General features: G+C 40.0%; 1 protein-coding gene across 1 annotated transcript; it reads left to right on the top strand.

The window, feature by feature from the left end:
* Nucleotides 1-12: 12 nt before the first annotated feature.
* RIDA (reactive intermediate imine deaminase A homolog) lies at nt 13-15,431 on the top strand. Its single transcript, XM_054499916.2, has 6 exons — nt 13-182; nt 9,025-9,130; nt 11,436-11,490; nt 11,756-11,824; nt 13,214-13,269; nt 14,858-15,431. The coding sequence occupies exons 1-6, from the start codon at nt 118-120 to the stop codon at nt 14,918-14,920; spliced, it is 414 nt and encodes a 137-aa protein (XP_054355891.1). The 5' UTR covers nt 13-117; the 3' UTR covers nt 14,921-15,431.
* The last annotated feature ends 888 nt before the right edge of the window (nt 15,432-16,319 follow it).

Raw genomic sequence — 16,319 nt, 5'->3', positions numbered from 1 at the left:
CCCAGCGGGAGCTGTGGCGCAGAGGCGCTGCTGTGGTTGGTCAGTCCAGTAAGAAGCCAGCAGGGCTGGTGCTGGGGCTTCTTCTCCTGAAGGGGCTGGAAGAGGGAAGGCTTAGCCATGTCGTCCTTGATCAGAAGGGTGATCAGCACCGCGAAAGCCCCAGGGGCCATTGGACCCTACAGGTAACGTGGCTGGTGGAAGCAGTGTCGGACCCAGAGCGTGCGGGTTCGGGGATTCGGGGTTGGGGCCACTCCGGGCCTGAGCCCCAGCTAACACGCAAGGAAATTGAGCCTGGAAAGTGAGCAACGCGCCCGAAGACCCACAGAGAGTTGGGAGCCACGATGGGACCAGGAACCTGCACTCCATGGGACTTTGCTCGTTCTGGGGCTGCCTCGCTGCGGAGCCCAGCCTGCCAGAAAGCTCTCCCCAGTTAGAAGCCTTCAGACCCTGTGTTTTGTTTGGGGGAGGGGGTCGTTTTTGTTTTCTTGGTAACAGCTTTATTGAGATAGAATTCACGTACCGTAAGATTCACCCGCTTTAACATGTACAATTCAGTGGTTTTGACCATACTCAGAGAGTTGTGCAGCCATCACCACTTTCTTCAGAACATTTACATCACCCCAAAAATAAATCCCATCGCCATTAGCATTCTTTCCCCATTCTCCTCTCCCCCTGGCCCCTGACAATCTACTTGCATCTTCATGGATTTGCTTGTTGTGGACATTTCCTATAAATTGAATCATAAAACATGCAGCCCTTTATGACCAACTTCTTTCATTCGCTTCATACTTGGTCTGCCCCTCTCTCAACTGAAAAGAGCCCCATCAACAGCTCCCTCCTTTAAACCTACTGCTGTGAGTAAAGGCACTGAGATGTGGCAGAACAGGAATTATTGTAGAAAACTTGGAAATAAATAAAATGCAGTGGAAGTGAGAGGGCAAGTGGGGTAGGGAGTAAAGGAGAAAAAAGACAAATTGATTTTAACTTGGGGTGGAAGAGGAAAAAGAAGATTTAGGAAGGTTCCTTGTGAGAGGTAGTCCTTTGGTTTTGAAGGTTGGTTTTGTCATTTATAGTAGTGTTGTAAAGTTTGATTTTTAAATTAATTTATTAAGGATTTCAACAGGAAGTCATTGAGTGACGGGCATGCAGGTGGAAGTCAGGTAGAGGGAATGGCTGAGTGACGGGCATGCAGGTGGAAGTCGGGTAGAGGGAATGGCTGAGTGACGGGCATGCAGGTGGAAGTCGGGTAGAGGGAATGGCTGAGTGACGGGCATGCAGGTGGAAGTCGGGTAGAGGGAATGGCTGAGTGACGGGCATGCAGGTGGAAGTCGGGTAGAGGGAATGGCTGAGTGACGGGCATGCAGGTGGAAGTCGGGTAGAGGGAATGGCTGAGTGACGGGCATGCAGGTGGAAGTCGGGTAGAGGGAATGGCTGAGTGACGGGCATGCAGGTGGAAGTCGGGTAGAGGGAATGGCTGAGTGACGGGCATGCAGGTGGAAGTCGGGTAGAGGGAATGGCTGAGTGACGGGCATGCAGGTGGAAGTCGGGTAGAGGGAATGGCTGAGTGACGGGCATGCAGGTGGAAGTCGGGTAGAGGGAATGGCTGAGTGACGGGCATGCAGGTGGAAGTCGGGTAGAGGGAATGGCTGAGTGACGGGCATGCAGGTGGAAGTCGGGTAGAGGGAATGGCTGAGTGACGGGCATGCAGGTGGAAGTCGGGTAGAGGGAATGGCTGAGTGACGGGCATGGAAGTAGAAGAATGCATGGTATAAAGATTTTGGGGAGAAAGTTTTCATAATTCAAGTGCTACTTCTATCTTTTTTGTTTGTTTGCCTAATCTGTATATCACTCATAATTTACTTAACCTATTTCTTTGAGATGGCTCACTTCATTTTATTTAACAAGTTAATTGAAAAAGGAAACTTTACAACAGTACACTAAATAGAAAACGATTCAATAGAAAGTAATAGTAAAAAATAAACTCAATTAAAAAAAGGTATTAAATTTTAGCTAGATATTGCAGTTGGCTCAAAACCTGAGGCCTGCTCTCTCTTTGTTAAGAGTGATGTTTCTTTAGCTAGGCACTGTGGTTCACGCCTGTAATCCCAGCACTGTGGGAGGCCGAGGTAAGAGGATTGCTTGAGGTCAGGAGTTCAAGACCAGCCTGGGCAACATAGTGAGACCCCATTTCTACTTTAAAAAAAAAAAGTTTAATTAAAAACTTTCAAGTGATGTTTTAATTTGTTTTCTAAAGATGATTTTTTTTTCTCCTTAATGTAATCAAACGGGGTAGAGTCATCATTGCTAACATTTACTGATGCTTACTCAGCAGCATCGGGCACTATCCTTTTTTTTTTTTTTTTTTTGTTGAGACAGAGTCTCGCTCTGTTGCCCAGGCTAGAGTGCAGTGGCGCAGTCTCAGCTCACTGCAACCTCCACCCCACAGATTCAAGTGATTCTCATGTCTCAGCCTCCCAAGTAACTGGGATTACAGGCAGGTGCCACCACACCCGGCTAATTTTTGTATTTTTAGTAGAGACAGGGTTTCACTGTGTTGGTCAGGCTGGTATTGAACACCTGACCTAAAGCGATCCACCTACCTCGGCTTCCCAAAGTGCTGGGATTACAGGTGTCAGCCACCACGCCTGGCCAGCACCAGGCACTGTTCTAAGTGATTTATGTGCATGGTTATATTATAGTCCCCATTTTTCAGATGAAGAAACTGATGTGTGCAAAATTAAATAATTTGCCAAAAGTTACACCACTAAAAAGTGATGTAACAAAATTTGAATTTAGGAAATGGGTACTAGAGCCTAGTCTTAATCATTTACTTTGTTGTCCCTGGTATAGATTGAAAAAAAAATTGGAAAAGGAATCATTTTCTGACTATGTTTTACTGTGTATGACTGACTCCTTTGAGAAATACTGATTAAGAGTTGGACTTTGGATTTGAATTTTTGTTTTGCCTCTTTTTAATTATATGATCTTGCAGAGTGACTTAACCTCTCTTAGTTTGCTTCTTTGTCTTCTAAATGGGCATAAATAATATCACTTGATAAGATTATTGTGGGAATTAAATAAAAGTGACCAATAAAAATTAGATTTTGGCCAGGCGCAGTGGCTCACGCCTGTAATCCCAGCACTTTGGGAGGCCAAGGCAGGTGGATCACAAGGTCAGGAGTTCAAGACCAGCCTGGCCAAGATGGTGAAACCCCGTCTCTACTAAAAATACAAAAAAAAAAAAAAAAAATTAGCCGGGCATAGTGGTGTATGCCTGTAATCCCAGCTACTCAGGAGGCTAAGGCAGTGAATTTCTTGAACCTGGAAGGCAGAGGTTGCGGTGAGCCAAGATCGCACCACTGCACCCCAGCCTGGGCTACAGAGCGAGACTCTGTCTCAAAAAAAAAAAAAGAAGATTTTAGCAGGGTACAGGTTGTGGTGGTTTCCAATACTAAATGGAAGAATATAAACTTTATTTTGTATATAATGAGGAACAATCAAATGTGTTTTTTTTCTTGTGGTTGTTGTGATTGTGTGTTTGTATGTGTGTATATTGAGACAGTGTTTCGCTGTGTCACCCAGGCTGGAGCCGGAATCACGGCTTATTGCCGCCTCAACCTCCCGGGCTCAAGCCATCCTCCCACCTCAGCTTCCCAAGTAGCTGGGACTACAGGCTCAGGCCACCATGCCCAGATAATTTTTGTATTTTTTATAGAGCTGGGGTTTTACCATGTTGCCCAGGATAAATGTTTTTAAGCAGGGTGGAACATGATCAGATCTTTTAAAAAGAATTCTGATAGTAATTCTGATAGAAATTTGGAGGTAAAGAAAGTGAGAATAGTTAGGGGATATTATAAGTAAAAATTTGTGATTTTTTTTCTCCTTCTGCCCTAATGTCTTTCTCTCAATCACACAGTGGTAGCATTTAGAAAAACACTTTTACCTCCAAACAAGAGGGACACAACCAAATCAAAATGATTATTAGAGACACTTTGTCCTGGAGCCTGCTAAAGAGCATACCCCTTCCTTGACCTATTTAGAGATACTCTGTGGACTTTGTTCAAGAAAGAAAGCATAACAGTAATGTTCCTGGTTGACTTGAAGGTAGGTGGGAGTCAACTGTCTTTATAAAGCTGAAAGCAAAAAAGAGGGGAATCATCATATGAATGTGCCAGTATGACAAGAAAAAAAAGCCACCAGCCAGCTTCATGGTGTGGAGACTTCCAGGACATTGTGCCTCTTGTGCACTAGGTGACTAGAAATGGTGCTTATTTTCAATAGTTAATGTTTAAGGAAAAAAAACAGACTGCCACTAACTACTTATATTCTGATAAAGTTAATTGGACATGTTTTAGGAATCTTTTGGAAACAAGAGTTTTTGTGTGTGGAGTGTGTAGTGAGTACACTTTTTGAAAATCCTGGGTCCTCTCCAGGAAGAATTCAAATGTGTTGAACTTTCAGTCCCTGGCATTGGGATGGATGGGGTGTTGTCACTAATTAGCCAATCAGCTCAGCACATTTCAGGAATACTTCCAGACAGAACCTTGAAAGATTTCAACATCGCATTGCTTTGCATTGCGCATTTTGCACACCGTCCTCATAATTATAAATTTTTGAAGCGGTAGCCCGTGTGGTATAGACTATGATTTGAGAATTATTAGAATGCTTTTGAAAGTGTGATTACCCTTTAACCTGGTAGTAGAACAGTGCACTTTTAAATTTTCGGAAGTCCAACCACTTGTCTTTGGATAGTAGGATTCTTATGCTCAGAAAGTGTCAACTAGCCAATTATTCTTATGAACAAACCTCTTTAGATCTATAAGAGATAACTCACATAGCTCAGATGGTCTCAGCTCCAGTGCTTGCTTTTTATATTTTGAAAATAAGAGTTTCTTTTTACTATCATGAAGTTTCTGATAAATAATAATGCATATGGTCTTAAAGTGTGTTTCAGATATGGGGAAAGCTGAAGGCACTTTGCACAGGACCTAGGGCAGACACCCTAATTCTACATAGGACAGTTAATAAAAAACAGTGTTACTGATGGTATTATTTAACCTGAGAAAAGATTACAAGTTAACAAACTCAGTAGTTATCTATTTGTGGGCCAGTATGAAAGCCAGATAGTTGAGAAGACTTTCTAGTCTTTCTGAGTCATGTTACCAAGTTTAAACATACCTCATTAGCTCTCTCCAAAGCATTTGGTATAAGTCAACAGGTCCTGCTAAAAAGAGATTCACTGACAACCAAAATTGTTTATGCTACTAAGTGGTTAAAGAGCAAAACATCAGCAAGTAGTTATAGTGTGCCTACTGTATGCAAGGAATCACCTACACCCTACACAGCTACAGAGACATGGTAAGACATTACCCCAACCTCAAAGAGTTTAGAGTCTAAGATACCTTGGGAGACAGGATAATAACAGGATGAGTTACAACACGAGGCAGGATCCTGTACATAGTATAAGGAAGATACAACCAAAGCACTCCTGGGATCCAGGGGAAACAAAAGCTTAGTTACTTAGGGAAAGTGTGTGTGTGTGTGTGTGTGTGTGTGTGTGTGTGTGTGTGTGTGTGTGTTTAGTGTAGTTTTATTTATGATAACAAAATATCAGAAGCAATGGTGACTCATTAAATAAAGCACATTCATATTGTAAAACATATGTAGCTGTTAAAAAAAATGAGGAAGCACTCTACATATACTTATGGAAAGATCTTCATGATATTCTGTTGAGTGAAAAAAACAAAGTGTACAAGAATGTTTAATATACCATATTTTATGTAAAAGAAGAGAGAAATATATATTTGTTTTAGTTATTTGTTCATTAAAGAAACTGGATGAATACATAAAGAAGAACAATGGTTCTGGGCTGGGAACTGAGCAAATAGGGAATAAGAATGGAAGAAAGACTTTTCACTGCAATTCTTTGTATATTTTCTGGATTTTTGAACCATGTGAACTATTCAAAAATAAATTATAAAGAAAAAAAAATGTGGTCAAGAAGACCAGGGAAAACTTCATGAAATAAAAGAGGAAAGTTTGGAGCATGTTGGAAAATGGAAGAATAGGGAACTAAAAGAAGATGATTAAAATGAGACTATCTTAAATTTATAAATAAGCATAGAAATTTTAAAACAAATTTCACTTTTTTTTTTTTTTTTGGACACAGAGTCTTGCTCTGTCACCCAGGCTGGAGTACAGTAATGTGATCTTGGCTTACTACAACCTCCACCTCCCAGGTTCAAGTGATTCTCATGCCTCAGCCTCCCAAGTAGCTGGAATTACAGGTGTGCACCACCACTGGCTAATTCTTGTGCTTTTTAGTAGAGACAGGATTTCCCCATGTTGGCAAGACTGGCCTTGAACTCCTGGCCTCAAGTGATCTGCCTGCCTCAGCCTCCCAAAGTGCTGGGATTATAGGCATGAGCCACCATGCCCTGCCACATTTCACTTCTAAATTAAAATTACATTAAGGCTTCTTTCTTCAACATCTTAAAAAAACAGGCTTTCTTCATCCCAAAACTAATATGATTCCTATAAAAAGTAGACTTGTTTGGCTTTTTTTCAGGTATCAATGTATTGTATTCTTTTTCCTGTGATTTTATCCTACTTCTGAAATTTAGCATCCTCATAACAGAAAAAGTCAGTTACAGAAGTAAGCACTTTGCAGAAATGAAGTTGTATTAGTTCGTTTTCACACTGCTATAAAGATATAACCCGAGTATTTATAAAGAAAAGAGGCTTCATTGACTCACTGTTCCACATGGCTGGGGAGGCCTCAAGAAACTTACAATAATGGCGGAAGGGGAAGAGGCACATCGTATATGATGGCAAGCAAGAGAGAGTGTGCACGTGTAGGAGGAACTGTCAGACACTTATAAAACTGTTAGATCACGTGAGAACTCACTATCACGAGAACAGCATGGGGGAATCTGCCCCCATGGTCCAGTCTCCTCCCACCAGGTCCTACTCTCAACATGTGGGGACTATGGGTATTACAATTCGAGATGAGGTTTGGGCAAGGGCACAGCCAAGCCATATCAGAAGTGGACCCTCAAAAGTACATCCTTAATTGATCCTTCAGTAAGCAGTGACTAATCTTGTCAGAGGATGACTACTTATGTTTTTAAAAGTGCTCTTGAAATTGCATTTTTTTGCTTTACAGCTATATTGAGGTATAAGTTACTTATAAAAGTTACCCATTTTAATGGCTGGGTGTGGTGGCCCATGACTGTAATCCCAGCACTTTGGGAAGCCGAGGCAGGCGGATCACCTGAGGTCAGGAGTTAAAGACCAGGCTGGCCAACATGGCAAAACCCCATCTCTACTAAAAATGCAAAAATTAGCTGGGCATGGTGACTCACACCTGTAATCCCAGCTACTTGGGAGGCTGAGGCAGGAGAATTGTTTGAACCCGGGAGGCGGAGGTTGCAGTGAGCCAAGATTGTGCCACTGCACTCCAGCCTGGGCGACAGAGTGAGACTCCATCTCAAAAAAACAAGTTGCCTATTTTAATTAAGTATAGTGTTCCATGAGTTTTGGTAAATGTATAGAATCATGCATCCACTATAACAGTCAAATTTTAGAATATTTCCATCACTCCCAAAAAATTCCCTTGTACCCATTTATGATCACCCCTGGCCCTAGACAACAATTAATCATCTGCTGCTGCTATTGTCTTTTCTAAGGTTTCATTTAAGTGAAATAAGACAATATATAGTCCTTTGTTGGATCTATCAGTGGGTGCATGTGTGTGCGTCTTGCTTTTTTGCTATAAATAATGCTATTCTGAACATTCACGTAAAGTCTTTGGACATATGTTTTCATTTCTCTTGGATAGTTGCCTAGGAAAGAAATTGCTGAGTTGAGGCTCAAGCCTGTAATCCCAGCACTTTGGGAGGCCAAGGCAGGAGGATCACTTGAGTCCAGGAGTTTGAGACCAGCCTAGGCCACATAGCAAGACCTCATCTCTACAAAAAATAAAAATAAATAAATATTAAAATAAAAAATTAGTGAGGCATGTTGGTGCACACCTTTAGTCCCAGCTACTTAGGAGGCTGAGATGGGAGGATCGCTTGGGCCTGGGAGGTCAAGGCTTCAGTGAGCCAACATCCTACCACTGCACTCCAGCCTGGGTGACAGAGCAAGACCCTGTCTCTAAAAGAAGAGTTTGCTGGGTTGTATGTTAAATATATGTTTAAATTTTTAAAGAAACTGCCAAACTATTTTCTAAAGTGGCTGTACCATTTTGCATTACTACCAACAATGTATGAGGGTTGCTCCCCACCCATTGCCAATGCTTGCTTTATTAGTGATGTCTTAGTGTGTGGTTTTGCTTTGCATTTCTCTAATGACTACTAATGTTGAGCAAATTTAATGTACTCTAACTCTTTGTATATTTTCTTTTGTGAAGTATCATTTGCTCATATTTTATTGGGTTTGTCTTCACATTATTGACTTTAAGAGTTCTTCTTATATTCTGGATATAGGTACTTTATTAGGTATATGTTTTGCAAATATTTTTCTCCCAATCTATGACTTGCCTTTTCTTCCCCCAACCGCTTTTTTTATTTTGGGTTTCTCTCTGTTACCCAGTGCCACTGAGGCTGGAGCGCAGTGGTATACTCATGGCTCACTTCAGCCTTCAACTCCTGGGCCCAAGCAATTCAATCACCCTAGCCTCCTGAGTAGCTGGGACTACGGGTGTGCGTCACCATGCTTGGCTATTTTTTTATTGTTTTTTGTAGAGACTGAGTGGTTGCCCAGGCTGGTCTCAAACTCCTGGTCCCAAGCGATCCTCCTGCTTCACCCTCCCAAAGCACTAGGATTACAGCACCCAGCCCCTTTTCATTTTCTTAAAGATGTCTTTGATAAACAAAAGTTTTTAATTTTCATGAAGTCCAATGTATCTTTTTTTTTTTTTTTTTTACTATTTATACTTCTCTGTCCTATCAAAAAAGTCTTCTAGCATTGAATTTTATGTTTTATACTTACATAAATACACTAGCTTTCTGTTTATTGCAGTCAAGCTGTATTAGTCGACAGGACCATTTACATTTCAGGACAGATAGGCATGGACCCTTCAAGTGGACAGCTTGTGTCGGGAGGGGTAGCAGAAGAAGCTAAACAAGTAAGTCGTTTTCCACATTTGAGGTTCCCTTTTCTACTACCTTTTTAATGTTGAAGAGTATTAAGAATCCACTTGCCTGATTTGTTTTATAGAGATTAACAGATAAATGTTTTTTAAACTACTTACTGCTTGATTTAACATAGTTTTTGATCTAAGAGTTGGAAATTTGATTGATCGTGAATCATCTAACAACCAAAAGAGAGATTCCACTTCCTTAACACTAAAGTGACCTTAAACCTGAATCATTGACGTCAGATGACATGTTGCCACTTCCACATGGATTGGGAAATTTTCTTGTCAGGGCCACTGACCTGCCCTTCTTCAAAAAAAAAAAAAAAAAAAAAAAACCACCACAGAAGTAAAAAGTCAACATTCTTAAAAATAAGAATGGGGAATGTAATTTTAATCCAATAAATATAATTAAACCATAATTTAGACCAGGCACAGTGTGGCTCACGTCTGTAATCCCAGCACTTTGGGAGGCCGAGGCTGGCAGATCACTTGAGGTCAGGAGTTCAAGACTAGCCTGGACAACATGGTGAAACCCCATCTCTACTAAAAATACAAAAATTAGCGGGGGGAGGCCAGGCACAATGGCTCACACCTGTAATCCCAGCACTTTGGGAGGCCGAGGCGGGCAGATCACCTGAGGTCAGGAGTTCGAGACCAGCCTGGCCAACATGGTGAAACCCCGTCTCTACTGAAAATACAAAAATTAGCCAGGTGTGGTGGCATGTGCCTGTAGTCCCAGCTACTCAGGAGGCTAAGGCATGAGAATCGTTTGAACCCGGAAGGCGGAGGTTGCAGTGAGCTGAGATCGCACCACTCCACTCCAACCTGGGCGACAGAGCGAGATCCCGTCTCAAAAAAAAAAACAAAAAGAAAAGTAACCCAGTCAGGTGGCACATGCCTGTAGTCCCAGTTACTCAGGAGGCTGATGCATGAGAATTGCTTAAACCTGGGAGATGGAAGTTGCAGGAAGCCGAGATCACACCACTGCACTCCAGCCTGGGACACAGAGCAAGACACTGTCTCAAAAAATAAAATAAAATAAAACAATATAATTTAATGCATTTACTGAGTCATACAATGCTGAAAGTTTGTTTTGTTTTGTTTCTTGAGACAGCCTTGCTCTGTTGCCCAGGCTGGTGTGCAGTGGCATGATCTCAGCTCACTGCAACCTCTGTCTTCCGGGTTCAAGCAATTCTCTTGCCTCAGCCTCCCGAGTAACTGGGACTACAGGCACGTGCCACCACACCTGGCTTATTTTTTATATTTTTAGTAGAGACGGGGTTTTACTGTGTTAGCCAGGATGGTCTTGATCTCCTGACCTCATGATCCACCCACCTCAGCCTCCCAAAGTGCTGAGATTACAGGCATGAGCCACCGCACCCGGCCTAGCTGAAAGATTTTTAAAAACCTAAATATCCACTCATAAAGAACTGGTTGAATAAATTATGCTAGATCAATACAACTAAAGTAATGTGGAAAGATCTCCGAGGTAAATTGTTCCATGGTAATAAATCCAAGATGCAGAACAACATGCACAGTATGCTACCATGTGTTTAAAAATATGTAACATAAGCATTGACTGTACCTAGAAGGATATACAATAAATCAGGAACAGTGGTTACCTCTGAGGAGGGAAACTTGGGAGAGGGAGAGAGGGGTGAGAGATATCTTTACACTGTATATGCTTTTTTAATACCTTTTGAGTTTTTTGTTGTTGTTGTTGCCATATCCATGTATTACCTATTTAGAAGATTATTTTAAAAGACATAAGAATATAGTGAAATATTACATTGTGACCAGCAAAGTGGGAAGGAAGAGTGAATCCAAAAAAAGATAAATGTTTTTCCAGAAGCCAGTGTCTCCAACTGTTATATAATTTACTAATATTGTTTTTTGAGAGAAAGGAAAAAGAACCCTTTGAAGTCAAATATTGCTTTAAAAGAAAACATGTTTTAATGCTTACTAGCTCATCCTTATCCTTGAAGTGATATCAAATGAAGAACCCAGAAATTATTTCTGTGGACATTGGCTGAACAATTAACACATTTTAGCACTGAAGAAGGAACTTCAACCTAGTCTTTTTACACACAAAAGGAGACAACCTTTTCACCATATTTCAGAAAGACTCATTCTATTAAAGGAAAGCCAAGAAACACACTTGTAAGCGAGTAGGGAGGATTTTTCTGCAACATAAGCTATTTAAAGAGGTATTAGTAAAAGATGATTAATTGAATTTAATTAAAGTTTTAAATCTAACATCAGTGACTTAGGCCTTTCTTGGCTTGGTTCACAGGCTCTTAAAAACATGGGTGAAATTCTGAAAGCTGCAGGCTGTGACTTCACTAATGGTGAGCAATTTGATATTATTTCACATTTCTTTTTGATATTTCTTCGGTCTTTTTGAAAAATACATGGCATCCAGTAAGATGCCGTGCCGTATCTTTGTTGCTATTTAAAAGCTGTTTTAAATAGCAGCTGTTCTACTTCACTTCTTTGGTCCCATTTCAGTCCCATTTTAATCAAGACAGTCTCAGAATCATACACCCTTTTTCTAAGTAATGTTTTGGGTCCGACCAAATAACTAAACCTAATGACAATGTTTCTGTCTTCTAGTGGTGAAAACAACTGTTCTTCTGGCTGACATAAATGACTTCAATACTGTCAATGAAATCTACAAACAGTGTAAGTAATTTGGCTTTATTCCTATTTTCCATTTTTAAAAAGAAATAAATCTGGTCACATTAATGAATGTGCATTATGAATTAAGAGTGGTAGGAGATGCTAAAGAAATGGTCATAGATCTTAAAAGAATTAATAATCTGATTGGAAATATGTTGTATACCCCCCATGAAAAAGTTCTAAGACATTTCTATTGCATTCTCTAAAACAATATACTGAAACCCTACATATCCATTTTTCAAAAGCTTAATTTCATTAAATCCTTCTCAGGCTTTTTAAACTCTCCTAAAAAGTTTTTTACACATAGATTTTATTTACTGTTGCTGTATGGTCCAGCCACCATCTTTATCCTGGCTCTCTCAGACTCATTAGTTAGTTACTTAATATTTCTATGCCTTGGTTTTCTCATATGCAAAATGGAGATAATATACTGCTACCTTATAGGGTTGGTGGAATGATTAAATGAGTCAGTACAACATGTAAAGCACTTAGATGCTGGTGTGTTACAAGCACTGAGTAAATGTTAGCTATTATTAACATTGATGTCATAGTAGGGAAAATTGGTGTCCCCAACACCTAGTGGGATGAGGCAAAGGTATAACATGGAAAAAGCATCATTACTTATTCTCTCCTGAAGAAATGACTAGAAAAGACCAAAGTTGGCAGAGGAAGTACTTGCCAAAATTGCTGGAGATGGGCACTTGTTCCCTATTTAGATAAATAGTTTATAAATATCACTTTAAAAACAAAACTCCATTCACATCAAACAAGATCAAAATGTTAGAGTAGAGTATGTATTTCTTTTTTTTTTTTGCCAGAAAGCTAAGAGATTTTAAAAAGTATTAACTATTAAAGGAATCATATGGCAAAATATTTTATCAAACAAATCTGATAGTGAGCCTCTTTTTTAAAATGTTGCTTAAGGCCGGGCACACTGGCTCACACCTGTAATCCCAGCACTTTGGGAGGCTGAGGTGTGTGGATCACTTGACATCAGGAGTTTGAGACCAGTCTGGCCAACATGGTGAAGCCCCGTCTCTACTAAAAATACAAAAATGAGCCAGGCGTGGTGGTGCACGCCTGTAATCCCAGCTACTCGGGAGGCTGAGGCAGGAGAATCTCTTGAACGTGGGAGACAGAGGTTGTAGCAAGTCGAGATCACACCACTTCACTCCAGCCCTGGGCAACAGAGCAAGACTCTGTTTCAAAAAAATAAAAATAAAATGGTGCTTATATCTAAGAAATGACTAGTATGTGAAGCATTTGCCAGATTATTAATTGTAGAGTATTGAATAACAATAGAATATCTGAAAACTAAAATAAAATTTTTCACTTGATCTTTATTTTTTCAACTCTTGTCTATTAAAAAAAATGAAATTCTTTTAAATTCAGATTTCAAGAGTAATTTTCCTGCTAGAGCTGCTTACCAAGTTGCTGCTTTACCCAAAGTAAGTACACTTTAAATGACTAATGTACACAGTTTTCAATTTCTACATTGTTTTCGTTCTATAAGTAAACTAAGCACTGTGAAAGGAAACTTAAAAGAAGTAGCCTGGGCAGGGTGGCTTACCCCTGTAATCCCAGTGCTTTGAGAGGCCAACACAGGAGGATCGCTTGAGGCCAGGAGTTCTAAACCAGCCTGGGCAACATAGCAAGACAGCCATCCCTACAAAAAAAATTTAAAATTAGCCATGCATGGTGGTGGTGCAAACCTATAGTCCCAGCTACTTGGGAGGCTGAGGTGAGAGGAACACTTGAACCCAGGAGTTCAAGGCTGCAGAGAGCTATAATCAAACCACTGTGCTGCAGCCTGGTTAACAGTGAGAACTTGTCTCTAAAAAAAAAAAAAGAAAGAAAGAAAAGAAATAGACCCTGCTTCCCCAGAGACTTAAAGTCTGAAAGGAAATACCCATATTACATGCATGAAAAAAAAATTAAGAAACCTTTTAAGACAACACATGAACATAGAATCAAAATCAGAATACTTAAATTGTGAGAAAAGGCCAGGCGAGGTGGCTCACGCCTGTAATCCCAGCACTTTCGGAGGCCGAGGCAGGCGGATCACGAGGTCAGGAGATCGAGACCATCCTGGCTCACACGGTGAAACCCCATCTCTACTAGAAATACAAAAAAAAATTAGCCGGACATGGTGGTGGGCGCCTGTAGTCCCAGCTACCCGGGAAGCTGAGGCAGGAGAATGGCGTGAACCCGAGAGGCGGAGCTTGCAGTGAGCCGAGATCGCGCCACTGCGCTCCAGCCTGGGCAACAGAGTGAGACTCCGTCTCAAAAAAAAAAAAAATTTGTGAGAAAAAATAAAAAGCAGCTGTACTCTTGTAATGTTACTTACGGGACTATAAATTTGAGCCAGGTTTGTTTGTGAGTTCTGCAGTAAAAATTTCACCTGGATATTGTACAATTAAAAATCTAAGCCTTCCACTAGAAAAATAATCTCTAAACCAGGGGCACACATATTTCTCACCATTTTGATTTTGCTACTTTTAACTCGAAGCTTAGCAGCACAATATTCCTACCTATAAAAAAGCAGCTCTTACTGACTTCCACTTGCACTTTCTACTAAAGAAAATTTATGTTTTAAGGGTGTCATTTGTATTGCTTTAATTAGTTGTTACTTGGAATGATCATTATCAAACCTATTAAGGTACTGGGTGTAGTAGAAAGAGCTCTGAACTTGGAATCACAAGACAAGGGTTCAACCTCTGCTATCTAGCTTGTGACTTGGGATGACTTAATTACTCCTTCTACACTTCGGCATATCATTCTGTGAATTGAGGGGAAAATACCTCTCTAATAGGGCTTCTGTGAGAATCATATAAGCTAATATAGTATATGAATATACCTAGCATGGTAACCTGGTCTATTATAGGTTCTTGGTGAATATTTCCTTCTCCTTTCCTTCCTTGAAATGTTTAATGTTAAAAATGTTATATTGCTGTTGGTTGCATGTTTTTAGTAGGTATTATAGAGTTTGCAATTTATACAAAATGATTACAACAAATTCTTTCATTTTCCTCACAGGGCAGCCGAATTGAAATTGAAGCAGTAGCTGTCCAAGGGCCACTGACAACAGCATCACTATAAGTGGGCCCAGTGCTGTGTAGTCTGGAATTGTTAACATTTTCATTTTTACAATTGATGTAACATCTTAATTAACCTTTTAATTTTCACAATTGATGACAGTGTGAGTTTAATGAAAATATCTGAAGCTATTATGGAAACACCATATAATAGGGAGAGTTGAACATGAATTGAAGATTAGAGAAGGAATCCAGTTACTGTTTTAAATTACACCCGTGTGCACCTGTATTACCAAATATAGGAAAGAGATACCCATTACATAGTTACTCAATAAATAAAAGAGAAATACCAGGTAGGAAAGAAGAGTTATTATTCCTGTATTCCTGAGAAATAATCAAGAACATATCTAACTCAGACTAATGTGAACTATTTAGTTTTGATGTCAGTTATGTGATTCTGCTTTTACTTGAGTAAAATTAAAGTGTTTAAATTTGAGGTCAAGGAGAAGAAAGTGGACCAAAATTTTATATAGATAATATTTTTCTAATGGAAATAAAATAGACATGCAGATTTCCTTTGGTGTGATTTTGTTCACTTATTTCTTAACAGTTTAGACATTAAAACGTATTGCCTAGTGGGGGTGGGTAAAGTTCAAATCTCCAACTATTTCATTTCTCAAAGCCTACTTCTGACTTCATACACTTTTTTTTAGTTTGTGTTTGTTTTTGTTTTTTGTTTTTGAGATGGAGTCTCGCTCTGTCTTCCAGGCTGGAGTGCAGTGGCGTGATCTTGGCTCACTGCAAGCTTCGCCTCCCAGGTTCACACCATTCTCCTGCCTCAACCTCCCGAGTAGCTGGGACTACAGGCGCCCGCCACCACGCCCGACTAATTTTTTTTTTTATATTTTTAGTAGAGACAGGATTTCACCGAGTTAGCCAGGATGGTCTCGATCTCCTGACCTCATGATCCGTCCACCTCGGCCTCCCAAAGTGCTGGGATTACAGGTGTGAGCCACCGCACCCAGCTGACTTCATACACTTTTATACAGTTTATTTTTTTCAACAGTTTTGGCCAACTATTACATGAAACCTCATTTAAACTTTCTAGTCTTCAGCAGTTTTGGCCATTTACAGTGTTGCAGAATTTGCATGTAAATTTTCACATTTGTAGACATCTTTTTAATCTTTGCTATATCTGTCCCCCCTTTTCATCTCTGATATGATTTATTTGGGCTTCTTTTTTTTTTCTTTATCAGTCTTTGCCAGAAGTTTATTAATTTTATTAATCTTTTTAAAGAACCACTTTTTGGCTTTGTTGATCCTTTCTATTATGTCTTTCTTTTCTTTATCATTATTTCTGCTCTTATATTTATTATTTTCTCCAGCTCATTGATAGTCACTTTTTTTCTACTTTTAATATTAAGAGTCTTTTATTAGTAAGTTACAGAAACCCAACTCAAACT

The sequence above is a fragment of the Pongo pygmaeus genome, chromosome 7 (assembly GCF_028885625.2).
Source record: "Pongo pygmaeus isolate AG05252 chromosome 7, NHGRI_mPonPyg2-v2.0_pri, whole genome shotgun sequence".
NCBI lineage: Eukaryota > Metazoa > Chordata > Mammalia > Primates > Hominidae > Pongo > Pongo pygmaeus.
The sequence above is the reverse complement of the archived record's forward strand: the minus strand, read 5'-3'. Positions and strand labels throughout refer to the sequence as shown.